Source organism: Antrostomus carolinensis, unplaced genomic scaffold (genome assembly GCF_000700745.2).
Source record: "Antrostomus carolinensis isolate BGI_N321 unplaced genomic scaffold, ASM70074v2 scaffold14786, whole genome shotgun sequence".
NCBI classification, from domain to species: Eukaryota; Metazoa; Chordata; class Aves; order Caprimulgiformes; family Caprimulgidae; genus Antrostomus; species Antrostomus carolinensis.
The window spans coordinates 107,746-125,375 of record NW_010322678.1 but is presented as its reverse complement, the minus strand read 5'-3'; the positions used below and the strand labels follow the sequence as shown (position 1 = coordinate 125,375).

At 33.2% G+C, this 17,630-nt stretch overlaps 1 protein-coding gene across 1 annotated transcript in view; it reads right to left on the bottom strand.

The window, feature by feature from the left end:
- Positions 1-1,706: 1,706 nt before the first annotated feature.
- DIAPH2 (diaphanous related formin 2) overlaps positions 1,707-17,630 on the bottom strand; it is a gene marked incomplete at its 3' end in the record, with an annotated part of 109,548 nt that continues 93,624 nt past the window's right edge. The window contains exon 25 of the mRNA XM_029085540.1: positions 1,707-1,871. Within this exon, the coding sequence (XP_028941373.1) occupies positions 1,707-1,871 (165 nt within the window). The remainder of the gene's footprint in view (positions 1,872-17,630) is intronic.

The following is a 17,630-nucleotide window of genomic DNA, read 5'->3' as shown; positions in this document are numbered from 1 at the left end:
CTCAAGTGTCTGGAAAAAATTAAATCTGGAAAAAATTAAATCCCTAAACAAGAATCTTTATGCCACTAAAGTGTACAGGGTTCTGCTCTGTAAGTCAAAGCAGAATAAGTCATTAAATTCTCCAAAGACCTAATTACAATTACTACTACTACTCCTCCTGTAATACATCTGAACAAGTGAATTGACTGAAGCACAAATGACACTAAGGAAAAGGAAGAGTCTCCTTAAGCTACGTAAGCCCCAGATTTCACTTTTTTATACTGAAGAATTACTATTTAAATTAGTATGCATCATACATATGGTCCAAGTTCATTTCCTTATTTAATAATTTCTTTTAAAAAGAGGCTCAGAAGATAAAAGGACAGATAAAAATTTTAAAGACCATAGCATCAGATGGATATAATTAACAATTTAGACCTACATGTAGCATTAGAATAGTATTCTAGTAAATTATTTTGTCCACTTCCTATAATTATAAAGCGACGTAAGAAAATAGCCCTACTTTTCTAGAACCTTGGAAAGACTATTTGTAGTATGCCTTTTCTATTTGTTAGTGTAAATACAACTTGAGGACAGATTTTCTTCACAATATTTGGATGTTGATGTGCTAGCCTGAAGTCTATTTCAAGTATTTACAATAGAGTAGATTTCCAAATTCAGATACCTACATTTGAAAATTAAAGACATGGATTTATGAAAAAGTAACTGCACTGAAATATCTCATGACAACTATTCCTGTTCTTGACAAGTCTTCATGCAAATGCGTTGACATACTTACTAATTATAAAAGAATTGGTTATTTGCTTATGGAGAAAAAAAAAATTTCAGCCAACTTAAAATGAAAGGATAAATATACTGTAGTAAAAGTTTTCTAATAAAGTAAATTTGGTATGAAAATTATGTTTTAAAGTAGTTATTCCCCCATCAGATTGACACTGAAAGTCCTTACGATTACATGATAAATTAAGCCAGCTACTGGCGATCGACAGATCAGTGAGCCACAGCTGTATGGTAAATGGTGGTATTTCCAAGTAACTTTAATAGTCTCTAGAGACACAACGTGACATTCTAGACATCTGTTTTCCCTGTACACTTCCTATGGTGCAGCTAATTATGGCTCCCAGACAGCTACTAGGAAAGACGACATTAAACCCATTTAAAAACTTAACTGTTTAAAAAGAAATTCTTAAATTCCTTCATAAAAAAAGCCATACCCTGACATCAACTGCACTGGATGATTGGAAATAGCAATATAAGCATCTAAGTGAACTTAATGAGTACTGTCAGCAATACAGAGGCTCATCTTGAAATTCTCAGTCTTATTATCACAGCATCATGAAGGCAACAGCCAGATTCTAACACAATATGAATGTAGACACGTCCATTGAGGTCTTGATTTTAACATGTTTTTCAGTATCGTGCCTGTTTGTTGTGCATTAACCAACAGGTGAAGTTTTTTAAAAGAGGAAAATCATTTTCTAATTATCCATATGTCTCAACCACACTGACAGTTTAGTTTGCAAGTTAAAATTGGAGGATGATAGCTATCAGTGATTAAAATGTAAATAATTCTGAAAACAGTCCTGCTATAGAACAAAACATAGTTAACTAGAACACCAGAAACAGAGAGAAGACGAAAGAATTAAAACTGGGAGAAATCAAAGAAGAAATAAGAACTTGTATGATGTTTTGCAGATATTACTCACCAAAAACAGAGTTCTGAAGTTGCTCAGGTCGCCAAAGAATTCTTCTATGCTTATTGCTTTGGGATCAAAGGTAAAGTATTCTCCCAAATTTTCATACAGTTTAGTCATGTTGTTGTGCATGTTGGACAATTTCTCATATTGCTCTCGGGCACTCTCTGCAAAGCTGTAAGGTTTTGTTAAGGAAAATGATTCATATGTAATTCAATCTAACAGTAAAAAAAATAAAGAAAACAGTACAAAGGTTAGAACTGGAAAATTTGCTAGTGCTGTCTTGCTTTCAAAGATGACATTTTTATATATTAATGTTTACATGTCTGCAAGTTCATATCAACGTAAGGTGGCGGCACACTTTTCTGTCAACAATTTTCTTCCACTAAATGATTAATTTTGTCAAACACATTATATGAGAAGACATACTGAAAATTAGTTTGCTGTGAGAATCTATGATCCCCCACTCTGTTCAAGTGATGTCATATCCTCTGTACTATGTACATATATTTTATATGTAAAATTTCTATTGTGCTTAACTACCAATAACAAAATTATGACGCTAAATTTTCTTTGCCTTTTATTACAGATGTGGATTCTTTAATGCCTAGCCACTGAGCTCAGTTCATGTCTCAGGCTTCCTCTACTAGGTACACTCATTTGGGGCGCTGTTAACTCTGTAATTTCACTGTAATTATTAAAATGGAATATCCACCTCCCTGTTCCAGTTAATCGACAGAACAACTTTGAAAAATTATTATTAAGAAAAACACCATGGAACAACAAAAGTCTTTTTCCATTGGGAAGTACGGAAGCCTAGAATGAAACTAAGATTGACTTCCATCCCAACAGTCATCAATAAAAGTTTGGAATAGTCCTTTTAAATAGAAAAAAAAAATTCCCCCATATTAAAAAAATTTTTTTAGAACAATTCATTTGCAAAGATAGGAAGGGTACAATCTACTAAGGGAAATACTAGTTTGCCTTGAAGTAAGTAAATTTCAGTCTGCTGTTTCCTTCTGCTGTGGTGGTTTATCACTGTGAAAAACCAGGTAGTACAGGATTCAACCAGTTCTGCTGACACTGTAACATAGCTGATGAAAGCGTTGTGCTGTACATATCAAAACCCAAGAACAAAAGACACGAGTTATTCCCTGAACTACAAAACTCATGCAGCCTGGCTCCCGGTGGCTTTTACTTGTAACGACTCTCTTCCATGCAGATGCTGATTCTTAATAGCGCAGAGCTCATTCTTCAACCTTTGCCCATACTTGAGATTCTAATTTAAGACTCTGCCTGGTATCACATTTTAATTACTCAGTATTTTTGAGATTCCTGTCTCTCCACAAAATAACAAACAAGCTGGAAAGTAATTGGAGGAATACAGTAATTAGGGACATACAGAGAAATCGTATAAACCATTTATTTTTTTTGAGATTACATTAAATAAAAAAATGATTCTTCATAAAATAGTCAACAAATTGCAAGATAAAGAAAGGAAATTCAGGTGGATATCCTATTCATAAAATTTCCATAGTGTTTGGATACTATTGAGTACTTAAAAGGCTGTCATTTCACAAGCTACATGCAAGTGTAACAGCTGAAAATACCTTCCATTGGAAAGAGGCCTAATAATTCACCTGGATTTTTCTGCTCTAACTAATGGAAGGGTATGTAAATAATAATTTAAAAATTGTTTTTTAAAAGTATGATTGAAAAGTTTATATAATGAAAATTTTCCTCCTAAGAAATTAAGTAATTCTCTTCTTCACTAAAGCCTCAGTAGCACAAAAGGAAAGCTGTAATCTTTTGTTAGCTTGTAATGTTCATTTAGAATGGCAAAAAGAAGAAAGCAACAAATTTATGTATCTTAATACATAAATATCAAGATTTTGAAATTGTAATATCTACCCATATATTTTCATACCAGTGCAAACACAGTAGTAATACCTATATTTTCAGTTTACTGAAATGAAGTTTAACCTGCTTGGTTGGAATTTCAAGCTTGGACTGTTGAATCGCCCATCTTAATACAAGACAAACTTGGTACAGTTCAGCCTTCAATGACATTTAACGGTACAAAAGGAAATGAAAGTTTAATGGCAAGAATACATTAAATGCGTAATAATGGCATATTACTGAATTATTGAGCACAGTCTAAAAATTTTAGAAAAACATGAACTGCCTTACAGTCAGCACACTAGTCTGTTGAACAACTCGCCAAAAATAGTAGGAAAAAGAAATACAAAGGTATAATTCTACAATCTGTATCAGTGGTTCCTTTAAAAACAACCACTTAGAATAAAAAACCAAATTAATATACTAAAAATTACTGAAAAGTCTGAAACAAATAAACAAAAAAAACCCTTCAAACATTCCCAATTTGAAATTATTTATCTGAGACAAAGCTCCCAGAGTCAAATTCTCCATTCAAGTTGTACATTCAAGATAAGAAATGACAACACTAATCGCTAAAAAGAAAAAAAAATACTGCTACTGAAACTACAACATATTTCAAAATAATACCATAGAAACATACACTGTAATTTCAACTTTATTATTTTTTATCTAATAAGTGCTGAACTCCAAATATGAAATACCTTTAACAGAAGGCATGTAAGACATAAGAGTATCAGTAAGATGGATGAATATGACAACCAAAGAGAGAACAGATCTTCATACTTATAAATTAGTAACTTGAAACATCACCTTGCAATGTACTACTTCAAGTCATTGCCAAGACAGGCAATACAATTATTCTAGAGAAGTAAAGCCATCCTTGCCTACACTATTTCACAAAAAAAACATTATTGAAACATCTAAGCTATCAAAACTTTGCATAATAGAAATACTTAATTCCAACAGCTGCCATTAATACAGATTGAAGCTTTAATGAGTGCTCATTTAAACACTCTAAACAAGGTTTCATTCTTATTATTCTGAACTAAAAGAGAAATCACAGAACTATCAAGTGTAAAGATGCTTATTCAACTATGAGAAATTACTTGATTCACAAAGCTTGTTTTTCCACGTACACACATTTTTTAGTTTCATAACCATAAGAAAATGCTAAGCCAAGCTTTTACTCTAAATACTATTACTTGTAAAATTAAAAAACCAAAACAAAACAAAAACAAACCACCAAAACACAACAAACATCACCCAAAAAACCACTTGGAAACATTTTTCCACCTTCAGTACCATACCTATCTCCCGAAGTTCCACATAAACCAAGCAAAATTACTCTGTAAATCTAAATATACAGAGATTTATGGCTTTACTAAGATTAGGAAATACACCACTGCAACAATCACAGAATCACAGAATGTTGGGGATTGGAAGGGACCTCGAAGGATCATCCAGTCCAATCCCCCTGCTGGCGCAAGAACCTAAATGAGATCACACAGGAAGGCGTCCAGGTGGGTTTTGAATGTCTCCAGAGAAGGAGACTCCACACCCTCCCTGGGCAGCCTGTTCCAGTGCTCCATCACCCTCACTGGAAAGAAGTTTCTTCTGAAATAACAGAACCATATCCAATCACCACTGTATAAAGCCAGCTTTACGTAATGACTGAAAATATCTTTTCTTTAAGTCAGGCAATGATTTTTTTATATTTTGAAATATGACCAGATGACTATTTGCTGGCATTTCAGTGCAATGCCTAAATTAATACACTTAATTAAGCAATGGATACAGATGTTACCATGACACTCTGCTACCACACTGTCACAGATAAAGAATCACTAATTACCATCAATAGTAGAATTAAATTATTTCTGTCAGTATTAGGACCCCTACCATGGTACTTCCATGTTTTCTCCTGGTTTCTTCCATGTAAACAGGTGAGAAAAAAAGACCAGAGAAACCAATGTTAAAGACCTCAGATCTGCTGGAGGGAAAGTCATCACTTCTACCATAACATCTGCTATGAATTTCACATCAACATATCACTAACTTGAATGATAGAGTTAATAAAGTACCTGAAAACACAAAAAATTCACTTGCCCAAAGGCAAGACCTATTACTGTCAGCATTTAAAAAGAAAATGAAAGCCAACACTGACATCTTGGCATTCATCAACAATAAATATGCAACAGCAGAAAGAACATTGGTAATTTAACTCTAATTATAAAAAAGGACTGGTGTTCCAGCAGCTAAGGAGGCCCCTCTCCAGGGTATATAGTCATTATAAAAATGGAATTTAAGGGATGTTGACCACAGGTCTGAAACAGTAAAACAAACACACTACAGAGTTGATGCCTTTGATAACTCTAGAAGAAGAAAGAATGCACTGCAAACAGAAAGGAGATACCTGCCAGAAACATCTTAACACTTTCCAAAAGCACTTCAAAGACTGAACAGGAGTTCTTCTGACACATCCTTCCAGCTACTGGTTACAGGAAGCTGGGAACAGGTGAAAGCAGCATTCCATTGGGAGACATTACATGAAAAATCATGCAATGCTTGATTCTCAAAAGTTTGTGCTGACACAAAAAAAATTCATTTAAGAAAGAGGCAGTTGGCATCATGCTGCAGATGCATTAACTCCTAATAGAGACCAAAACCACAAGGACAAAAGAAAATCAAGGCCCACTGGGACTAGAAGTGGAAGATGTTCTCATTTGTAAATATATAAAACCTAAAGGGAAAGAATCAATCGATTCAGCATATTATATAAATTAGCACTTAAATGAGGAGGTAAAAAATAATCAGCCTGGGATTTTCTAGGACTCTGGAAAGTAAAGTCACCTAAACTTTATTTGTTTAAATATTTGATCTACTTATGTTTCAGTTAACTTCAGTTTTACTGAAAGTGTAAAGGCTTCTTATTGTACTATACACACTGATCTCAATATTCATTACACTGTTCTCCAAAGACAGTACAGCATCATTAAAAAAGCAGAAACATGGCTTCATTATAAATCTCCACATGATTCCCTTTAAATTTGTCCACACCAGTCTTTTTAGATGCATTTGTGTTTGCTTCCACAGTTAGATTTTGTATGACATGCTGCTTTTAGATAAAAATTATAGTCAATCATAATTTAACACTCACAATAGGAAAACTGGTAATCCATTTACTATTTCCATTGTAAATAACTTTTTTCTCAACGCATTTTTACAATATGCAGTGTTTGTTTGTTAGCTTTAATTTGCAGATTAATAAATCTGCATTGAGGACTGCAAAATGTCCATGAACTATATATCATTACACAATGATAAAGCTCCAAGTCTCCATAATCCTAAATACTGCAAGACTGAAAATATATGTGTCAACGTGTATTCTTTCATGCTTTACTAAATTTACAATTTGAAATAACTTATCATTCTGTTGGCTATTCCAAACTCTTGAGTACTCATTTACCGTTCTGAAAATTGACAATTTCCATCAGAATGTTCTGTGTCTCAGATAATACAGTTTAATTAAAACTGGCTTATTAAAATTTCCATTACAAATTATATGTTTGGCTGTTTCTCTCCTGTCCTGAGCAGAAATATGGAATTAATGTCAGCAGTACTCTAAGCAGGAGGGAATGCAGCCACATATCATAATTCTACTTTAATATTAATAATGGAGATAAACAAACACACTGCAACTCTTTAAAGGGACAGATACATCTGGAACAAGTACCATACCAATAGTTGATGTTTTCATAAAAGTATAACTTTGTTATTAATTCAATGCAGAGTATACAAATTTTAATGGTATAAAACTAGTCTATTATCTTTACTGTGTATTCTTCTGTTTTGAAGAAGTCAAAGTTAGTTTTACATAGGTTAACTAATTGTCAGTCAGCTCAATCCACAACATGTTACTGCAGACACTGTGGGAAAACTAGTAAGTGTGCTGAAAACCCACCTATTCAAAAAGCTTGAAAGTAAAATTCTTGGAGCCTGAAGTGACACATTTGGGGGAGAACTAATTAGGCAGAAAGAATTATGTAAATAATCACACAACAGCTGATTTTTGTTTGTATGCCTTTATGATATATTAGATAAAGCATACAAGGATGGGATTAAAAAACATTTGTGACAGCACTCATCATTAGTGTTGCATTTTACTAATATCAATGTGCGGATCACCAGATCTGCTTGCAAATTAACCTTATTCATAGGTGGCACTTGACATCCTCAGCAGTAAGAAATTAGCAACAAAAGGAAATTAAGTGCACAGTACAGCAGGCAAGAAATCAGAAAACAATTAGAAGACTCTGCTTCCACAGAGGGGTCTTCTGCATTTATACCTAAAGGTACTTCAGTGAAAAGTCACAGTCTAATTCATATTGGGCCTTCTACATTTCTGAGTCTGAACTGAGTGCTGACTAACACAACCTGAGCTTAAATGGGTGACTGAGCACTGCAAGAGGTTTTCCAGAGAGGTTGTGGGATTCTGGAGGTACTCAAAAGAAAAGCCAGCTGAACACAGTTCTCTAATCCTGCTCTAGATGGCCCTACCAGAGCAGGAGGGCTGGACAAGATGATTTCCAGAGGTCTCTTCCAACCTCAACCATTCTGTGATTCTGGGAAATCCAAAGGAACACCACTTTGGTTACTCTGTTTACATATAACTTCAATTTAAATATATAACATTTCAAATAAGTTATTTCCCTCTAAGCTGGATAAATTATGCAACTTCATTCCATTAAAAAAAAAAAAAATCCCAATTTTATAAATAAGTTTTACACATTGTACTTCATCCAAATATAGTTTTTCCCACTCCAAGCATGTCAAAATTAAATCAGATTATGAGAACTGCTGAAAAGAAATATGAAACACTGAGAACAAAGCAATTGTCAGAATCTTTACTATGAACTATAAACATCCAGTTTTAAAACTACCTTGCTGAATAGTTAATAATTTCAACAAATCAAGTGGTCTTCATTATTTAAACTTGTTTTTCAATAAAATGGATTATTCTCATAATCATCAGAATTTCTCAAGATACTAATAATTCAGCTAAAGCAAGTGTAAGGACCAAATAATTGAGATGGTTAATATTGGCACTGGGTTTGATTTAGTTTTCTGTCTGCACTTAAGCCAATTCATTGACTTTACAAAAAAGAACCAAACCCATGCTTCAAACTCATCTGTGAAAATAATGTAACCCCTTCACATGATCACCTGAAATGAAAATCATAAGTAGACTGCTTGTCAATCTATTGCCATACACTGTTCATTGAGAAAAACACTTTTTTTTCCCCCCATGAGTACACTTATCTACAAATAATATTACAGAATACACTTCAACAAGAATACAAATATTCTTGTAATGATTTCCAAACAACTACCACTAAGTGTGAAAATTTACTAAAAATATTTCAAGCATACAAAGTGCATTCTGTCATTTCAAAACTCTAGCACACCATTTCAGAGCAGGATTCTGGATCAAGCAACTGTCAAACTAGGCAAAAAAATATGTTTTATATAGAAAGAGAAAATTTGCTTCAATAGTGACATCATCTTTACTGAAGGACGTATCAGTGCCCTTTGCTTCTAATCTCCAAGCTCATTCATAATAGAGGATTCTTTGAATTGAACTGGAGAAACACAAACAAAACTTATTAGCTTAAGACAGAAATTCAGCTTTAATAAGAGTAAGTCATTTACACTGATTGCTTTATTTTCACCTGCTATCAGTATGTAAACAGATGCTAACAATTTTATCATTCACACTACATACATAATATATATCTGTGACTACACAGAAGACCAAGACTTCTGGAGCAAACACAGATAATTATGAATTGCAATTATAGACCTTTTCTTTCTGTAGAAAGCCTTTGTTATGGGGGGGGAAGAATTGCAGAAATTTTCATTACAATGTATTTCATCTACCCAAATTAGAACCCAAAGAAACCAAGACCCTGTTTACACAAAATCACCTACTTCTGAAGAGCTTAAAGATTCACTGATAAAATAACCATAAAATGGTCAATGTGAGAATTTCTTTCTCATTACAAAGCAAATTACCTCATCATTCAGCATCTGACAGAACAGTCCAGAAAAAAAATCCACAAAAGAACAATTATCATACTGCAAAGAGGTCTTACTTTTCTCCCTGGTCTTCATTACATTAGTACCTGAACTAGTCTTAACTATGAGAATTATTTAATACAACTGCATTCACTGTGTACAGACACTATTTCAGTGTTTGCATTCATGAAAATGAAGCACAGAAAGATCATAACCATCTGGTAACAACGTTATTTATGACGTGCTCCTTCTCTCTAAATTGCAGAATCACGCTTAAATTCATGTTAATTAAGATAAGGCTTTCTGACTTGTCCCTGAACGGCCATAAAACTTTCATATTGATAAACACTACAAAAATCGGTCAATGTTTACTTACTCCTAGCTCTAAGCAATCATATCAATTCCTAATTTTCATGCATTCAAACTTCTCAATAATGAAAAGACTATTTACATTGATTCTACACACACCACTTCACTACACACAAGAGAAAGCTTATGCTAACATTATTTCAATACTGCCTTTTTTACTTATACTTCTGTTAATCAGGATGCAAAGATCAGTGCTCATTTCTCCAAAAGTCCCATAGGAACTCTCTAGGCAAAAACTGATAAACAACAGCCTATTTTATAAAATATTCAGTCCAAGGAACAAAACTCTACAGGTTGTTTCTTAAATTGGTTCATACCAGAAAAGTCTCCTCAAAGACTTACGATGCTGATTTAGGAATTTCCTGCAGTAGTATGCACAAGAAAATTTTAAAAGTAAAAAAGAGCACATGGCACCTCAAAGAGAACACATAAAAGGCAGCATTTATAAAGGTAGGGTGGAGAGAAGGGAAGATCTTGCCTATCTTAAATAAAAATATTTTTTCAAATTGAAAAAAAAATCCAAAATTAGAGCTAGGTATTAACCTAAAACCATTTTTTTTCTCCTTCAGAGAAAAAGACAGTTGATAACCTGCAGAACTTAGAGGATTATTCCATAACTGTAAAGAGAAATGATCCCCAAAGTCCACACTCCCATTTTTAGCAGAAAACAAAAGGTGAAAACAATTTCCTAAAGTTCTAGGACTCCTGAAAGCAAAACAAACCGTTCATCTTGACAAAAACAAAGCTTTGTTTCCACTGATGACGTCACCAGAATTTTTAAACTGTTTTTGCAAAAAATATGCTGAGAGGAATTGAATTCACTGACACTGCCTGACAGGTGAAAAACATCCTTTTAAAGGAATGGCAAAATGCCATCTGTGAATGAAAGAGGTGAACTATGAACCTTCACTGGTCTGAAATGGAAGTTGAGAGGTGTTTAAAATGAAAAAGAAGATAATATCAGATGAAGAATGAAACAGACAGATAAAAGTATATAACTTCACACCCAGCATATAGTGGTTATGTATTTAATGATCTTGCCATGCAGTTCTTAAGCCTTTTCAGACCTGCAGCACCTACTTCAATGTGACTGATGACGACATAAAGAGGGGGTAACTGATGGGAGTGCTAGAACACTGGACACTAGAAGATGACAGGATAAAAGAAGGCAAAAAGAGGCTTCTGAAATTACAGAAGAACATAAAGACTCTCCAGTTTATTAGTCTAGCTTGGTAATGCTTCACAGGTTGCTTTCCTGTGCTTGTACAAAATTAATATATCTTTGCTCAGATCCTTCACAGTCATGGGTCACATTCTAGCCTGGAATCCCATAATAAGAAGTCTGAAGTGTAGTCACTCCCTATATATTTTATGCAGGTGCTTTCCCAGCACCTTTTACAACAGAAATCATCTAGTTCTTAACTCAATTCTCCTTTATGATATTCTGGTTTTAAAATAATTTGAAACATTATGAAGAGTGGTATTTGTAGCTTTTTCAAACTTAGATCTCCCATTTTTTGTGGTGGCAAACAATTAATTATACTCACTATTCATTCATTAATTAGAAAGCAACACAGAAGACATGATAGTCAAGAATATATCAAACAGAAAATGTTCCAAGAGTAATGGATTTCCTGCATACCTTCCCTGGAGAACAATTAGATAAAAATCTGTTTAGATGAATAAAAACAAGAAAGAAAACAACTCAAATGCAGCTAGTACAAACAAAACAATTCTGGAAAATTTGTTTTGCATATTATATTCAAATTAAATGAATGTGACTGAAATAAGACAAAGCATTGACAAACTATGTTCTAACAACGATTAAAAAAATAATTGTTGATATCTATTTCAGCAAAGCCACAGTAAAGTAGCCACTCCTAGAAATACTGTATTAGCTTTGGAACACACAATGAGATGCTTCAAACAATAATTACAGCTTTGTGTGCCCTAAATCTTTCAGAAAAACTGCAACCATATTCACTTTCTCTTTGATCATGCAGTTTTTCCTCACTTCATCTGGATTTAATTAACGGAGGTACATCTGAGCTGTCAGTTGTACCCTGTTTTAACAAGTTTCAATCAGTAGACCTGATGGTTACTTTATCCAGTGTGGGGAAAGAAAAGAGAAGTGACTCCTTGTATTTCTAGTTTCCCTTTAATGCAGCAATGCCAGAAGTCCTAATTTTCTTGGTTTCAGAAATCTGAAAAAGTTCAGATCGTATATTGTTTCAAGAGCCTAGATGTTCAAAATCAAGGAGGAAAAGGAATGATTTTATGTCACCTGATTAAAAAAACAATAAGTTTACTCAAATTGAGATTTCTTCAGTGCAAACAACTGTTGTCATGAAGTGTTCACAAATTCAAGCACAGGAGAAAAAGAGTGAAAGACTAAACTCTAAAACCAAGAGTTTATTTTGCACCCAGCAAGTATTTTGAATACCTGTTGCATACTTGAAAGCACACATCACACATGACTTGAGTAAAACAGTGCATTTCCTTTCCCTCCTTGTTTCTCTCCTTATATGGCTACATATTTTTGAAATTAATAAGTTACTGGGCACTTATTTGCTAGGAACTCACCACTGTATGCACACAAATAGCACTGCCCCAAATGACTGGGATTAAACCAAAGAAAAGTCAGAGAAACGAAGTAATCCTTCAAATTTCTATCTCAGCCAACAAACACTTAAGGATATTTCTTAAACAAATGTTCTGGTTAGATGGAAAAGCAAAGAGCATAATCACAGGTAATCAGGATCTAAAATGAAAGTTTGGTATACGAATGGAGAAGGGTAGAGGGCAAAAATCAGTTCTATCAACTCCAACATTTTTGATAAAGCAATGTCAATTTTTATATCTAATGCTTCAGCTCCAGGGATTTATAACGTGCACTCTCCCTTTAACTTCAGATTTTAAAATAAGCATACAGCAATTAGAAAATGGATCCCTAATGAATGGATCCCTAATTCTAGCAGCACAGAATTCTTCTAAAAAATATCTTCCAGTGATCTGGACAACTTGGTTTAACATAAATTTAAAGACGAAAGCATACTTCCCTCAAGTAATTATTCACAATCAAGAAGCCTTTAGATTTCCATGTTTTAAAATATATTTTTGTTGACAGAATTTTAATTTTTAGAATTTCTTAAACAAGTAGGCTTTTCCTCCTGTATAATTTTTCATGTGCCTGTTTAGATTACTGACAAAAACCACTTATCTCACCAGTTAGCCCACATATACTCTATAAAATGTATTTCAGAAACCTTTTTACACTTTTCTCCTTTCTTGTATCAAATCCTCTCTCAATCTTACTCAGTACTAGCTTTCAAGCACAATCCTAGATGCAGTCTTCGAGGTGCAGAATAGAACGGAGCTCCCTCATGTGGTAAATCTACATAATCCCAGGGATTAAACAAAAAAAAAAACAAAAACAATTAAGAAAAACCCAAACTCACACACACACACACACAAAAAAAAAAAAAAACAGACAAATCTATAGTGAAATGTCTGGACTTAAACAGATAACCTACAAAAGTTTGTACTATATAATTTACAGAATATATGTTTTTTATTTAAAAAAAACCCAGAAAAATAAAGTATTTGAAGTCTTAATTGCCACACAGCAACCTGTTGCATACTTACAGAATATATGTTTTTTATTTAAAAAAAAAAAAACAAAACAGAAAAATGAAGTATTTGAAGTCTTAATTGCCACACGGCAACCTGTTGCATATCATTAGCCTCCCCATTTGTAACATTTATCCAGTTCCTTCCTTTATTCATATATAAAATGGAACCTACACATTGTTTGTATCCTCCTGTTCACATGATTTATATGAAAAAAAAAATCAATATACTCTTATGTCCTGTCATATCAGGGCTTTCTTTCTTAAAAAGAAATGAAGACCTGAAGCTAGAAATATACTGTCAGAAAGAAAATTGATAATCTGCTTTGTATAATGCTATTTTCTTTCAGAATGTTCTATAGTTCTTGTATTTTTAAATATTAACTTTATGAAAACTGTACCTGAGTCCAGATCAGTTAAAATTCAAAGGATCATTTTCCAAAGGGATTTGTCATTTCTTTTACTGATATCGAAAAGATGTAAGAGAAATGAACATAATGCATTAAAACATGACACATTATTAGGAGATTTTTCAAGTTCAATCTAAGCAATGATTATACCTATAAAATCCTATAGTTATCACCTGGAACATTGTGGACATTTTTAGTTTGCTTTAAGAAAGATGAATTAAACAGGAAAAAAAAATATAAAGAAAAGAAAGAATGCATGATAATAAAAAGTGGAAAGCTCCTGAAGAAGCACTGTGTGTTGAATCTGGCAGAAAGACATTTTGCAGATGATTGAATTCTTCCTCTATACATCTGAATGAAGGGGGGAAAAAGAGTAGTAAAGAGGAGTTCTATAAAGAGCAACATAACATAACAAAAAATGAGTGTCAACTGACTGCAAATCCAGATGAACTGGGTAAATTACCTGTCTAGGAAGAAAAGTTCTTCAAAAAAGCTCTAATGGACATAACTAGGGGCATTTAAGCACTATGTTTTAATTTAATTCTATATCTACATAAATATAACAAAAACATGAAGTCAACAAATGCTATCAATACACAACAAAATAAAGAACATAATTTTAGTAAAATTCAATATAATTCTTTTTCCTCTATGAGGTACTGTAAACATATGTTCTATACTGAATTGCCAACCCTGTTTGCTCCTTGGTTTTAACCTTATAAAACAGAGAAGGTAGTACACAATTTCTCTTACTAACAAACTATATTCTCATGAATGCACGTGCCCTCTACTGTTTTTCTCAAATATAGTATCACACACTTTTCCAAAGTTATTCTCACACCATAAGGTCCTGATTCCCAATTAAAATAAAGTTTCATTTAAAATGGCTGGTATAAAAACCTGTATAGATATTCTAAAACTGTAGAATATAATACTTCCTAGAACTCCCATAAGTATTGATTGACTTTTCCACAAATTTAGGAAGATGTTTATTTGGGAAAACAACTAGTAACACCACCATTTACTGTATTAAACAACAAGCCAAACACAACTAGTTTTCAGTCATGATTAGAAAGGAGACTCATTCTATCAGGATAGTAAAATAACCTGCATTGTTTCAGCAATATATCCTAATAAGATAACTTTGTACAAAGATTCACAGCTTTTATCTGCTGCATATAACAGCAAACACAATGGGAAAATACATTGCAGGTATATTTACAGAATATTTACAGGCAGCAGAAACAGTATATTTAACCTTATATTAATTCAATGATGTCCACTGACCTTCACGACAAATATCTAGTCATACAAAATTTGACACCAGTCATGCAAATATTTCAAAGCCATTTCAGTGGGGGATTAATTTGTGAAAAATTAGGTAAGTGAAAGGATTAGTAAATACCACAAGGCCATACCAGCACTTCTCAGTGGAAATGAAATTGAATAGCAACAGTTATATCATCAGCAGTTTATATCACTGAACAACAGGATATTCTAAAATAAATAAATAAATAAAAACTAGAGCTTCTGGGATTGTTTCTGTATGCGTGCTGCTGCGCACTGATCTTCAGAATGTGTTTCTGATATTGTACCTTCTGATGGCACAGGAATAGGTCCCAGCCATGTTTCTGACCTGCTCATTATCTAATTTTTAAACTGGTACCTATGAAGAGGCTAGTCTGCACAAGCAGATAATTTTATATGCTTACTCTCTAAAGACTAAGTAAACAACTTACGTACATTTGAGTTCAACAACATCAAATAGCAGTCTTTTTTTTTTTTTTTTGTCCATAGCTTAGTAATGTCAATTGAAAAAACATAACTGAACATAGCACAAATTGCTTGTAATCTGATTTTGAACTTGGCAGGGTCAGTTCTTCAATAGGATTCAAAATGCTGAGATGCTATGAGCTTGAACAATCAGCAATGTAAAAATGGAAAAAAGAAAACACTATTTATCCATTGATGCCCTGAATTTTCTAAAAAAGCCACTAGTTTGGAAAAGAAAAGTAGATTATATGTATGTACTAATTCTTCCTATCTTCTATCACAGTGCTTTCAGAAGTGGGATTTTCTGCCTATGCTGATGAAATACGTCAGACCTTCAGATGTACTTCTAAGAATTACAAGCATGATCAGTTTAATCAAGTGTGTCTTGGTTGCTTTAGCATATCCATTTAAATAGGATGCGAGTGTTCAGAGAGAAAAGGTTTTTGAACGTAACCTCTTATAAAATTATATACTGTTGATTTCCTTTTCAAAAGTGCATTTTACTGATTTTTTTCTTGCATTGGGACAACACAAAATAATACACATTTGGTGAGTGTTAGTCAAGCAACTGACTGAAATACCTAGTCATGAACCTAGCTTTCTTAGAGGTACGTGAACTTAGAACACAGCATCCTGGATGCAAAATTTAATGTACAACAACCACATGGAGTTTTTTGGGGGGTTTTTTTTTGCTTATCGTGTTAATCAACTATACAAAATTTTCTTTTATGTTGCTAATAGAAAGTTTGATTAATCACAAGTTTACTTTTGAAAAAAACAATTCAGCTCATACTCAAATGCAAATTACTACAAAAACTATAGATTCTTAAATAATCAATACCAAATAGGAGAAGTCTCATTAAATGCTGTAGTACCAACACTACTACTAGGTGCTTATTACAATTTGTTGATATTAAGCAAGATCCTGAAGTTTCAGTAAGTTCATCTTTGTTTCATGGGTGATAACAAAATAGGATATATGATGGCCTCAGCTCATCCTCTTAAGAATCAAGTAAACCAAAGTTCAAAACATTTGAGTTAAGTTCAATGCAGTCCATTTTTCCCATGGGGAAAAAAAAAATGGATTTTAAAGTTCCATTGTTTCTAGCCTTTCCTCATTTACAAACAATATCAATAATAATGAATTTAGAGTTATTTGTTCTGTTTTCTTTATATTAGCAAGAAAGACTAACAATTGATGGTTGAAAACATTAAAAAATACTGCTAGACTAAGCGTTTAATCAAGTATTAATTTTTTCTGAGGTAAGACTTGGAGAGAACAGCTAACATTTTGCTCTTTTGAACTAGAATAAATCACTGTTTCATTTCCTTCCACTGTGTGCACTCATAGGTCTTCTTATACAAGACTATTCCCTGGGGCTAACACATCTTCAGACATGTGCTTTTTGCTGACTGTTCCTTGGAGTTTGCTTTTAACTGTAAGCAAAAGGCTTAACTTTAAACAAATGCTCAACACTCTGTATCAAAACACCCTGATTACATTCATATAATGCAACAATAAACTAAAAAAAAAAGCTATGCTACAATTTGAGGCTAGGTCTTTCTGTTCCTTTGCGATTCATCACGTAATACTTCATAGTTTTCGAACTACAGTAAGTGATTTTCACTGCCTTTATTGGACAACATAGGTTTTCTCATTTGGGTAGAGTGAAAAGAAAGAAAGAGAGGGAAGTAAGGAGGTGATAGGAACCAGGTTATTTTAGTCTACAATAAAAGAAAAAAATCTTATTGATGTGCAAAGTTCAGTAAGGTAGACCTTC